The sequence below is a fragment of the Falco rusticolus genome, chromosome Z, assembly GCF_015220075.1.
Source record: "Falco rusticolus isolate bFalRus1 chromosome Z, bFalRus1.pri, whole genome shotgun sequence".
Taxonomy (NCBI): Eukaryota; Metazoa; Chordata; class Aves; order Falconiformes; family Falconidae; genus Falco; species Falco rusticolus.
Genome location: NC_051210.1, coordinates 65554240 through 65565941, shown reverse-complemented (window position 1 = coordinate 65565941; position 11702 = coordinate 65554240). Strand labels below are relative to the sequence as shown.

Genomic DNA, 11702 nt, shown 5'->3' with positions numbered 1-11702 from the left:
ATATAGATAGCCGGTAAGACCAGTTGTTGGGTACATACACGCTTCCTAGAACACTCAGATAAGGGGATTCCTATACTGGGAATACCCCTTTCCTGTTAACATATCCTGGAACCATTTTTGGGAAAATACTTCATATGAAAGAGATCCAAAGACAGACCTGTAAGAATCGAATGTGAATATTCCCAGAGTTGATCTGGGACCGTAGTGTATCCAACAGTGTAACCATCCAAAAGGATTAGGAAAGGTTGATTGTATGAATGAAATCATCTTTGTAGGAAATCAGTCATGTACAAAAATTATAGCTGTAGGAACTGCATCAGGTCTTGATTATGTGGAGACAAAGCTCGAAAATCCCTGCCCTCTAACTGGAGAGGGACTTGTACTTCAGGTGCACTAGTCCCAAATATAAAGATTATTGAGAAATTAGAATTTCTGGATGCAGTCTTATGTGAAGGTGCATGAAAAAAGTATTGATTTGTTCCTTGTGGAACAAAATACTCGTTTCCACTCATTTGTCAGATGGTTTAATCCTACCATGGGTAGGAATCAGTGAATTAGAAAAAATCAATAGTAAACATATCAGCAGTATTAGAAGTAATTGAAAATTGGACTGTTAATGTTACATTAGCTTTACAAGAAGTTTCAGAAGCAGCCTTACAAAACTGCATGGCCTTCACAAGGTGAAGTTTGCACCATAATTAATACTAGTTGTTGCGTTTATGTGGATCAGTCTGGGAGCATTACTACTGATTTAGAAGAGATTTGGAAACATACTAAAATCTTGCATAAGATCCAGAAAGATGACACTTCTTACGGATTTCAGGAAGTTTGGAATTGGCTGACAACCTGGTTTCCTGATTTACATGTATGGATTAAGAAGTTAGATGTAATTATTGCACTCGTGATTGTTATATTTGCATGCTTGTACGTTACAGTGTATGCTGACGTGTTGTATCGCTACAAGTGAGAGGAGTTCAGAAAGAGTGGGACTTATTTGATATATGTGTATATATAAGTAAGTCCCAAAGGGGAGAATTGTTGTCTAAAACTCCCGAATTCTTGAACTCCGATTTGGTGATTAACTGTATGTGCACAGAGTTTAGGTCAAGCTGACCCTCCAGAGTTGTCGAGAATGATGAATGAAGGGATTCCTAATCAAGGCAGTCAGCCTTGGGAGAGATAAAACAAAGAACATCCTACCCTCCTGATGGAAGCCATGCACGCTCAGAGTATCTTGCTCACGTTAAACCCTGATTACTCAGCTCCTATGGTCTCTAGCCTTGCCCTGGAATCAACCGTCCCCATTATAATACTAAAAATCACACCCCCTAAGGGAAAGACCCAGGCCCACTAAAATCTCTTCCTCAGAGAGCATGGGTGGTAGTAAAGTAAGTTGGGTAATGGCTATGCAAATGTGTAGCCAATCATCTGTACCCACCTGCCCTCTGGGCAGGGAAAGCCTGGTAAGATTTTGTATATAATGTTTGTAACTTACTTTGCTGGCACCCAGATTTGTGCAACTCTAATAAAACAAGTTCTCCTCTCAGGGTGTAAGGTTGGCTTGTTGCACACCCGGAATGGACTCACATTTGAGAGGCAACACCTGTATCTGTAATTCTGAAAAGACTTGAAGTACCAGCAAGAACACCACTAGTGACAATCCAACAGGGTGATTATTATTGCATCCTAAGAGAAGTTTACAGTTTAAATGTGTCACTTTATTTCTGAGGAATTAATATGCTTATGAGCATTATAAAATTGTACACACTGTATGTTTTGTGTTTAACGCTAGGGAAGAACTATACAAACAGCCATTTGTTATCAGTTAATTCCCTGCTCAATTCAGTGCAGATGTTCAGGTTTTGTCTCTCCTGTCTGCTGCCAGACCAGAGCTTTCATACAGCATTTTGGTGAAGGTGGCAATGATCTTCTCACAAAGTATGAACAAGTCTGGAGTCATCCCAAGGTTGAGCCCTTGGCATCCCAGACAGGGCTTCAGCACGCCCCCTGGCAGAAACCGTCCGCATTGGAGGCACAACGGACCACTGATACTGGAAGACCACTTTTGATGTCTCTGAGGAGCCACATAACTACACATCATGCTGGCAACAAGAACCGTTCTCCTTCCTAATGCAGTCTCAGCTTGCCAATAGAACAACACTATATGCGGGGTTGTGGCTCCCCAAAGAAATCTACTGAGATTACGACATGGTGCTGTCACTTTAACCGTCACACAAGCCTGTTATAGTTGGATTGTTGTTAATGTGCATGGACCTGTGCAAGAATTCTGGAAATTCTGAGTACTGAAAAGCAGAAAAACTGGTAACTTCACAGAGAGAAAACCTCTGTCCTGGGTGGAGCACAGTGCCTTCATTCACTCAGGTGCCACAGGAAAATAAATTTCAGGTACCATTTCACGTGTGCTGTCGGTGGTTCAGCTTTCGAAGCAGTGGGCACATCTGAAATTTATCCATTCAGAACAATTTAACGTTATTCACACTTCTCTTTACTTGAGATAATATCACTGAATGCTAACAGCAGCATGTTTTATCTTCAAAACCTATGCTTGAGCACATCAGGCAAAGTAAACTTTGTGTAGATGCTTGGCTTTCTGTTATCTTTGCTCTAGTGAAAGCAAAGATGCATACCTGATGCAAAAGACTGTGTTTATATTAAATGAGTACAAATAAATGGCAACTTTAAGCACTATTTAATCATCACACCGGGTGCAAATACACACCTACTGCACACATGATCGACACAAGTGCACTTTGTAAACATCGTGGATGCAAAACTCCGTGGTGGGGAAGGTGTACCGTGTTTAAACTGCTTGGGATGGCTGGGCTGCCCCTTTCCACACCAGCCCACCGCAGCCACTATCCCCCAAGTCACATTTTTCCCGCTCAGCTGAGTAAAATGTCCTGGTAAAACGGCATAAAAATCTCTAGATTCATTATATTCATTAGCAGACTACTGAGAGCGAGTTGCCGACTCGGAAACCACAGCAGCTCGATGCGGTGGCCGGGCCCGCGGCGTGCTGCCCCCGCTGCCCTCGATGCGGCGCGGCCGCCTCCGCCGCGCCCGCCCCTCCCCGCTCCGGCCTCCCGCGACGGGGGGGCGCAAACACCCGTTCTCACAGGGGGAAGGGGGATCGTGCGGCCGGGCCGGGGGCCCCGCCAGCCCCACGCCGCGGCGCGCCCCGCTCCGCCTCGCCCGGGACACGCGTGGCCGGGGCCGCGGCGGGCGCGGCCGCCTCAGCGCGGCACCCAGCGGAAGCGGTACCCGCCGGCGGCGGTGCGGAGGGTGAAGGCGTTGCCCTGCGGGAAGGCCAGGGTGCGGATGCCGCCCCCCTCCCCCAGCGCCGCCCGCAGGCTGCCGCCCCCCTCCAGCCCCCCGGGGCCCGCCGGTGGGGCGGCGCCGCCGGTGCGCAGCCCGCGGAAGGCGCCGTGCAAGCGCGGGGCCGGCCGCGGGCGCTTGGCCGTGGGGCTGGTCCCCGGGCTGCACCCACGGCCGTCCCCCGGGCTGGTCCCCAGGCTCCGCAGGGCAGCGCGGCACTGCTCCGACACCTGCCGCAGCATGGCGTCCACGCCCGCCGCCTCCTCCCACGGCTCCGGCCGCCCGCGCCCGCCCCACATCCTGGCGGCGGCGGGACCAGGAGGCGGAGGATGAAGAGGAGGTGGAGGATGAAGAGCAGGAGGAAGGGCCGCCCCGTCGGCGCGCTGCGGGAGCACCAGCGTCTGCCGGCGGGAGAGAGCACGACTTCCGCGGGCTGCACCACATCGCGCATCCCCGCATCGCCCTGCCCCGCACCGCCCAGCCCCGCACCGCACCAGCCCCACACCGCATCGCCCAGCTCCGCACTGCACCGCCCAGCCCTGCACCAGCCCCACACCGCACCAGCCCCAACCGCACCGCCCAGCCCCGCACTGCACCACCACTGTCCCGCGCTGCTCCTTCCCACACCTCACTCCCTGCCCCACACAGGCCTGCTGCGCAACACCCCGCCCCGCACTGTGACACACTGTCCCCCACTACCCTGCTCCATCCCGCGCTGCACACCCAGATCCACACTGCCCTGGCCCACACCATCCCACCCCACCCCACCCCACCCTGTCCTGCACCCCCGCTCCCCCTGTGTCCCTGTCCCACCTCACGCTGCTCAGCCTCAACTCGCACCCTGCCCCCCACTGCACCCCCACACCACACTGTCCCCCAGGGACCAGCTGGGCTGTGGGGCAGCCAGGCCAGATGGGGTGGCAGCATTCACCTCAAGGATGGCAGCCAGCTGCCTGGCCTGGCTCGCCAGCTCCTTCAGCTGCACGTTGCTCTCCTGCAGCGTTGCCAGCTCCTCCTGCCTCTGTGTGAGGGTCTCCCGCAGCTGTGAAGGACAAGAAGGGATGAGGTGGTTGGGACAGAGCCACCATCCAGGGGCTGTGGGATGCCTCACACCACGGCCATGCAGCTGCCTCAACAGGAGAGAAATCCACCACAGGCCCCTGGGATGGGTCCCTACCTGGCTATTTGCCTCCAGGGCATCTCCCAGTGATTTCTGGTGCTGGCCTGCCAGGCCCCTCCAGCATGCCTTGGGGGAAGCCTTGGGGGAAAGCAGACGCTGTGGGGGCATCTGTGCCAGCATGCTGCTCTCCAGCTGTGGGGTGCAGGAGCCAAAGGCCACCTCCTCACCAAGTGAGAAATCAAAGTCAGTGCAGTCCAGTGGCAGTGGCAATAAGGTGGATGTGTCTGCAGGGAATAGCAACAGGTGTTAAGATAGAGGGAGGCTTTCATACCCTCCCTTCCCGCCCCCCCCTCCGCCCCCAACCCCAGCACACCATCCCAGTTCTGAGCATCCCCCCCCTGGTATGTCCTGACATGCTTTTTCTTCACTGTGGCAGCTGTGCACCCTGAATCTGTTTGGATTTAATTTCTGTCTCCCACGGGGGAAAGCTCAGTGCCAGCCCAGGTCCCTCTAAATGGGTGCACAGGGGACACACTGCCTTACAGACTGTCCCAGGACAGGGTGAGTGTGCATTGAGTGGGTATTCAAAAACAAACAAAAAAAAACCCCAAAGCAAAAAAAGAGGAGACCAAACACAGCATGACTGCTGATGTACACGCATAAGGGTGTTTAGCTTAAGTAAGGAAAAAATATCTACTTGCCAGATGCAAATTCATCAACAGCATCTCTGAACTCCTGGAAATCAAACTCCGGTCCACTCTGGAAGCAGGGACCCTGGGAGGGGTGAAGGAAATGTGCCAGCGAGCAGAGCCCAAGGCTCAGACCTGCCCGTGTGGCCCACTGTTGCCCACACCGCCCCAACACCTGTGCTCAGCACCCTTGCACAGCCCCAACACCCAGGGCATCTGTTCCCTGCCCTGCCCTTGCCACGAACCCATCTAACACGTGGGACAAGGTGATGTCCTCCACTATGCCCATTTCACAGATGGGAAGCCGGAGGCCAGGGGGGCTGCCAGCACCCAGCGGCTTGAGTGGGCCACCCCTGTGGGTACCTGTACCAGGGGTGGCCAAGCCTGCTCCAGCTGGGGCATTACCTGCTGCAGGGTCACAGGGCCGGCTGGGGTGGTGGGAAGGATGGGGACACAGGCTGCCAAATCCTGCCAGTCGATGGTGGTGAGCGCTGGGGACAGTGAGAGACCGCGGTGAGGTGCCCAGGCAGGGATGTGCATAGCCGGGGTAGGGAACGGGACTCGACAGCAAAATGGGAAGCACGGGGGTATGTGGGGCTGGGAATCAGGGTGGGGAGCGCCGGCGGGGACACAGCAGGGGGCATGGAGAGGGCGGCATGGCCGAGGGGACACGGTAAAGGGCACGGTGGCGGTGTCACGGCCGGGGGACGCAGGGCTGGGGAGCACGGTGTGGGGCACCAGGGGGCGCGGTGGGAGACACGGGGAGGGGGACACGGCCCGGGGTCAGGGCTCTCCGCCGCCGACAGACTCACCGAGGGCGGGTGCGGCGGGGGCCGGCGGGGCGCCGCTACGGCGCGGGCGGGGCGGGGGCGCCCGGGGGCTCAGGGCGGCCGGAGGGGTCCCCGCCGTGCCCCCGCCAGGCCGGGCCGGCTTCTTGGCGAGGCTGGCGGGCGGACCCCGGACCCTGTTGGGGCAGATGCTGCCGAAGGCCCGGCGGCGCCCGCCCTGCTCCATTGCTGCCACGGTGCCACCGCCGCGGCCCCGGCCCCGGCCCCGGCCTCGGCGGGCGCCCTCCGCCCCGCGCCCAGCTCGGCGCCGCCCCGCGGGCAGGGGCGCGGGGGGCCGGGCCGGGCCGTTGCCGTGCCGGGGGCTGCCCGCCCGCCTTCCCTCCGCCGCGCCGCGGCAGCCTCCCGCCGCCTCCCCGGGCCGCGCCGGCGGCTCCCGCGCCCGCCGAGCCCTTCCCCGCGCCCGCGGGGCCGGGGCGGGCCCAGGGGCTGCCCCGCCGGGAAACCCGAGCAGAGCCCGTCCCGTCCCGCCCCGCCCGCTGCCCGCCAGCCCGGCCGTGCCCGCCCGCCGGTCCCTGCCCGGCCGCGGGTGGCCTCAGCCTGCGGGCGGGGCTGCTGTTTGTGGGGGTGTTTGTTAGACGTGAGGGCTGGGGGCTTTGCAAATACAAGGCGGGGCAAGGGAGACACCAGCCCGCGGCATCCTGGCTTGCTGAGCCCCGCACCGGGAGAGGGTCCCCAGCGCTGCCGCGCCCAGCCCTGCCGAGCCCGGCGGCGGGGCCGGCGGAGGATGAACCGCCCCTCACCCACCCCCCGCCGCGGGTGCGTGGGGACCCCCCGCCGCAGCGGCCGGGCGGGTTCCGCTCGTTCCGCCCGCACACCTGAGCCGGGGCGCGCTCGGGGCGCAGCGCGGCGTGCGGGGTCCCCCCTCCCTGCTGCCCTGAAGGGCGAGCACCCCCGAGGGCACCCTCAGGTGTGCACATGCCCTCTTAACATCAGTTCGGTGCGCAGGCACGGAGGCAGTAACGTGAAGAAAATGGAATATTTTACACCATTACGACTGTTTTCCTCCCTTGAATGCTTCGTGTGGTACTACAGTGCCAGTTTAGGAGTATGCACCTGGATTATAGACCTGCTGGAAATACAGTGACTTCCTGTTTTATTAGTTAATGTTTTGTTTTCCTATACCCAAGTCACTGCATACAATACCCCCCCCCCCCCCCCCCCCTAACCACGACCAAGCCAGCGCGTGTCAGTTTGAAAAGGGCGATCACATCGGGCATCATTATTTTGTCGCAGCTGGAGCTGACTGCTCGGGAACTCGCCCTGTGCCAATGTTTCCTCTCCCCGCTGGCTGCACACACCGCCAGCAAACAAACGAGTACAGGTAACAAGCAGAAACGAGTTTATTGAACGTCCACGTGGTCCTCCCACTGTTACCTTTATGGACCATCCTCCGAATAAATAATACAGTGCTTGCGATTCAGTATATTATTTACATGCTGGATTTAAAAAAACACAGCAGCAACGGGACACTGCAACTGACGTACAGCAACACCATGTGCAAAACGTGATCCCACGCTCTGAACTCCACCGGCGGTACCGCTTGGCGGGCGGGCTCCGCACCGGGGCCGCGGAGCGCGGCGGGCGGGCGCCAGGGAGCCGGAGGGCGCTCGGCGCCGGGGCAGACACGGCGGCGGCCAGAGGGGCAAGCGATCGGCGGTGTCGCCGTCGCCACCCCGCAGTGAGTCAGCGGCCGCTCCGCAGCCAGGGACACTTCTGGGCCACCTCCGGGGGCAGGAGGAGCGGCAGGGACTGCCCGTTCAGAGAGACCAGGAGCTGCAGCTCGTCCATGCAGTGCCGCAGGAGCTCCTCCGAGTAGCCGCTGACCCGCAGGTCCAGGGGGCTGCGGTGCCGCAGGAGCCGGTCGGCCAGCCCCAGGCTGCCGGCGGCCAGCAGGGACGGGGCGTACCTGGTGAAGGCGTAGTCGGCCAGGCTGAGCTCCGCCACCCCCCCCCGCCAGACTCCTGGCGTCCGCCGCCTCCCCAGCGTCGGCGCCCCGCGCCTCCAGCCGCACCTGGCTGAAGTGCTCCAGGAAGAAGCTGACGGTGGGCGCCGCCAGGTCGAAGCCGAGGCGGTGCAGGACGATGCACTCCAGGTTGCGGAGCTGCTGGCGGGTGAAGGCGCCACAGCAGAGGGCGAGGAGCTCCTTCACGCTGGGAGGGTGCACCTCCACCTGCGAGGGGGGACGGGGGGCGGGCACGCTGCAGCCGGGGGGCAGCGCGGGGGAGAGGGTGCGGAGCCCGGCCCGGCGGGGACTAAGCGGGCGCCGGAGCCGCCGCAGGTGGCCGAGGCGGAGCGCAGGGACGCCGGCGGCGGGGCAGCCGGGCTGCGGGGCCGCCCTACCTGCTTGCAGGCGATGAGCAGCGCCGTCACCCCCAGGAGCTGGAAGCAGTCGGCGGCCACGGGCGTGGTGGCAAGAAAGCGATCGAGGGTGTTGACGGCCAGGCAGAGGGCCTCGAACGAGAGGCCGAAGTGCCGGTGCACGGGGATGAGCCAGCTGACCAGTTTGCAGCGCGCCTCCGCCGTCACCTGCGGCACCGGGAACGGATGTCAGGCGGGGCTGGCACCGGGCTGCCCTCGCCCGGCCCCCGCCGCCTCCCCCACCTGCGGCTGCCGGGCGAGCGGCTCCCGCGGCTGGAAGCGGCTCTCCAGCCCCTTGCGGGAGCGGTACCAGCTCTCCCCGTAGTCGCGGAAAGCCTGCAGCTCCTGCGGGCTCTCCCTCGCCGCCGCCGCCGCCGCCGCCGCCGGTTGCCGCCGCCGCCGCCGCCGAGGGCAGCGCCCCGGGGAGCCGGCGGGGCCCCGCCGCTGCGGAGTGCCGCCGCACAGCCCGCTGGCCGTCATCGCCGTGCCGGGGCGGCCGTGCCGGCGGGTATTTGAGCGGCGGGGCGGCCCCGGGGCATCACCGCCCGCCCCCCCGGCACACCGACCCCGCCCGCCGCCGCGGGGGGCTGGCCGGGCGCTGCCGGGAGCGCCGTCTCCAAAACAGACCCCGCAGCCCGGCCCCGAAGCCGCCCGAACGCCCGGCACTTCGCCAGCGCCGTCCGCCGGGGCAGCCGCAGGGCCGTGCCCGCTCGCTGGAAGGGCGGCCGCAAAGCCGGCCGCGACCGAGCCCCCCTCTCGCCGCTACTAAAATAAATCTCTCCCGCTCCGAGCATTTTAACTCCGAACTCGGTGAGATAAACAGCTACCGACTGCTCCACCTGGGTAATGCTTTAGTTTGAGGTCACCGGGAAACATAGCACAAGTACACCGGGAGACATACTGGGAATGCTGGAGCTCTCTGGGCAGTTGGAGTCTGGGTTCCACTTCCATCCACAGACTACCTACCAGAGCACTATTTCAAATCGCTGAAGGGAGGGAAATCAAGACCTTCCTGCACTGCGACCACAGGGTGACAGAAGTGGACCTGAGGTCAGACATGACTGTTGTTAGCTGGTATGATTTAGCTGTATGATCCATTGATCAAGTCCGCTATAGATGTGGAAAGACTTGTAGAAGGAAAAAAGAAATCCTCTCCTGGGTCGGGCAATGGGGAGGATGCCATGGGAGAAAGAAAGCTCCAAGCAATTTACGACCCCAGCACTAAAAGACAGGAGGTGGGAATGCTGCAGCTTGAACGGCAGGAGCAAGAAATCCTGTGCAAGGAGAGGATAGAGACACCAGTATGACACACTGCCCTTAAAAAATACACCCTAAAGAGCCCTGTTGTGACTACAATGGGAAAGTTCCATGGATACCGGTCTGGAGTCTGACAAACGCTTTGAGAAAACACAACAGAGTTAACAGAAGTATTTATTAACTGGAACAAAAGAGAAAGTCCATCCACCTAAAAGAGCACAGGCACAAAAGCAGCTCACGCACGCTGCAGAAGCAGAAAGTCACTGTAGTCACCATTTTCTGTTTGTTTTAAATTTAAGATAACTGTACAGCAGTCTGATCAGTTTTAAAGAAAACTGTTGCTCACTCAAAAGAGTGTGCAGCTCCCCAGTTATTACAATAAATCCCCTTAATAACAACTGAAATAAGCTATCTCTTTAAAAGATTACAAAGCAGGACATGCTAGAGGAACGCAAAGAACGCCTCTGAATTTCGACATTACCAAACATAAATGGAACAAAACCCTCTCTGTTCACCATGGGTAAATAATGGAAAAGAATTCAAGGACAATTAACACTTTCACTAAGATTTAGCTATTCAAAACCAACAACTGTTAGATGTTGTTAGATGTTGAATTACTGACATATGTTTCTAATTCATGTTTCCAAAGGATACGAATCTAAGACCTCAACTAGAAAAAAAACCTAGGAAGTTGTCAAATGTGCATTCAAGCTTCATCTTCAAGGAACGTAGTCAGCAGTTTTTTATTTCTCTGCCTTCAACATGAAAGAATGTTTCTGGGAAGACAGAGTGCAAAACAGGTCTTGAGATCAGAATTTAACTGTTTAAATGCTTCCTTGCACACATGTTGTGTACTTTGGAGTTAAAAAAAAGAAGGAAAAAAAAGCACTTCCTGGCTCTTCTAGGAAATTAGGACTACCACTAGTTTATCACAATTCATAGAAGGGTAACTGATGTGATCAGTTTTCCTTCAGAGTTCTTCGCCGGTTAGGAGAACTTGCCTCTTCCAGAATTGAATGTAGGGTAACATGCACAACCTGGTTTACTTTCAGCTTATATTTCTCTCTTGGCAGAGCAGTACTAGTTCCACTATAATAATAAAACTGGATGGCTTTATGTATTTTGCATTTTCATGCCTTTTCCTCAGTGCCCTTTCTGTACACTATTAACCTCTATTAACTTCTGCTATAGGAAATCTTTTATTTTTCACATTAAACCAAAATTATCTTCCACACTATGCCCCTGTCTGTACGTTAGTGTTCCTATTTGACTGCAATTGTTTAAATAACAGACTCTCCCCCCACAAAAAATATTCCTCATTCTTGAAAGCTGAGTGATAATCTAAAATTTCACTTCATAATTGTCAATGGTGTGGGCACAGGTGGAATGTTAGAGCATCCCCTTCATTAAGTTATCTGGTTAAGGAATATTCAGTATAAAAGAAATAAGAAACAAAAGCAACACACAGACACACAAACATTGGTGAGCAAATGATAAGAGAGAATGCTGAAAACCAGAAGGCTTCAGCCACTGAAGAAGCTACTCTGGTTCAGCTCTGAAGAGGATCAACCTGAACTTTGATCAATAAAGGGGGAAAAACCATGATCACCATGATCATCATTTGAGGGGGCTCACAGGACTATGCAAAACTTAACGTATGAAAGGGACAGCAAAACTTATGACAACGCAGGGAGAGACAAGGGTCAGGGTGAACAGGTAGGAACAAGTCTAAGACGCAGAGGAGCTGCTGGGCAGCTGAGCACCTGTTCATGGCAGTCCATATGATCTTCTTAATGTAAACATACCAAAAAATGAAGACATCTATAAGATGCATTGCTTTAATACTATAAATTCATAGAAAAAAAAATACCGTGTAGGAAGCCCACATAAGAAAACACTTGTCTTCTGTTTGCACACATCTAATGGAAGTCTTCTGTTTGCACACATCTAATGGAATTCTACTCAGCTGAGATTCAGCACCCAACCTTTAACCATTACTTACAGTCTGTACCACCCGTAATGGTATTATTAGTACATTAAGCAAAAAAAAAAAAAAAGGAATTGGCCACAGTCATTTTTACACTGAAAAGAAAC

The 11702-nt window shown here is 56.5% G+C and overlaps 1 protein-coding gene across 1 annotated transcript; it reads right to left on the bottom strand.

The window, feature by feature from the left end:
- Positions 1-2222: 2222 nt before the first annotated feature.
- CCNO (cyclin O) lies at positions 2223-8729 on the bottom strand (the record flags this gene model as incomplete). The annotated part of the gene is given in 5 exon segments (XM_037372645.1): positions 2223-2274; positions 7705-7943; positions 7945-8163; positions 8334-8519; positions 8595-8729. Coding segments are annotated over 5 exon segments (831 nt in total), but the record flags the coding sequence as incomplete, so codon positions are not given.
- Positions 8730-11702: the final 2973 nt, after the last annotated feature.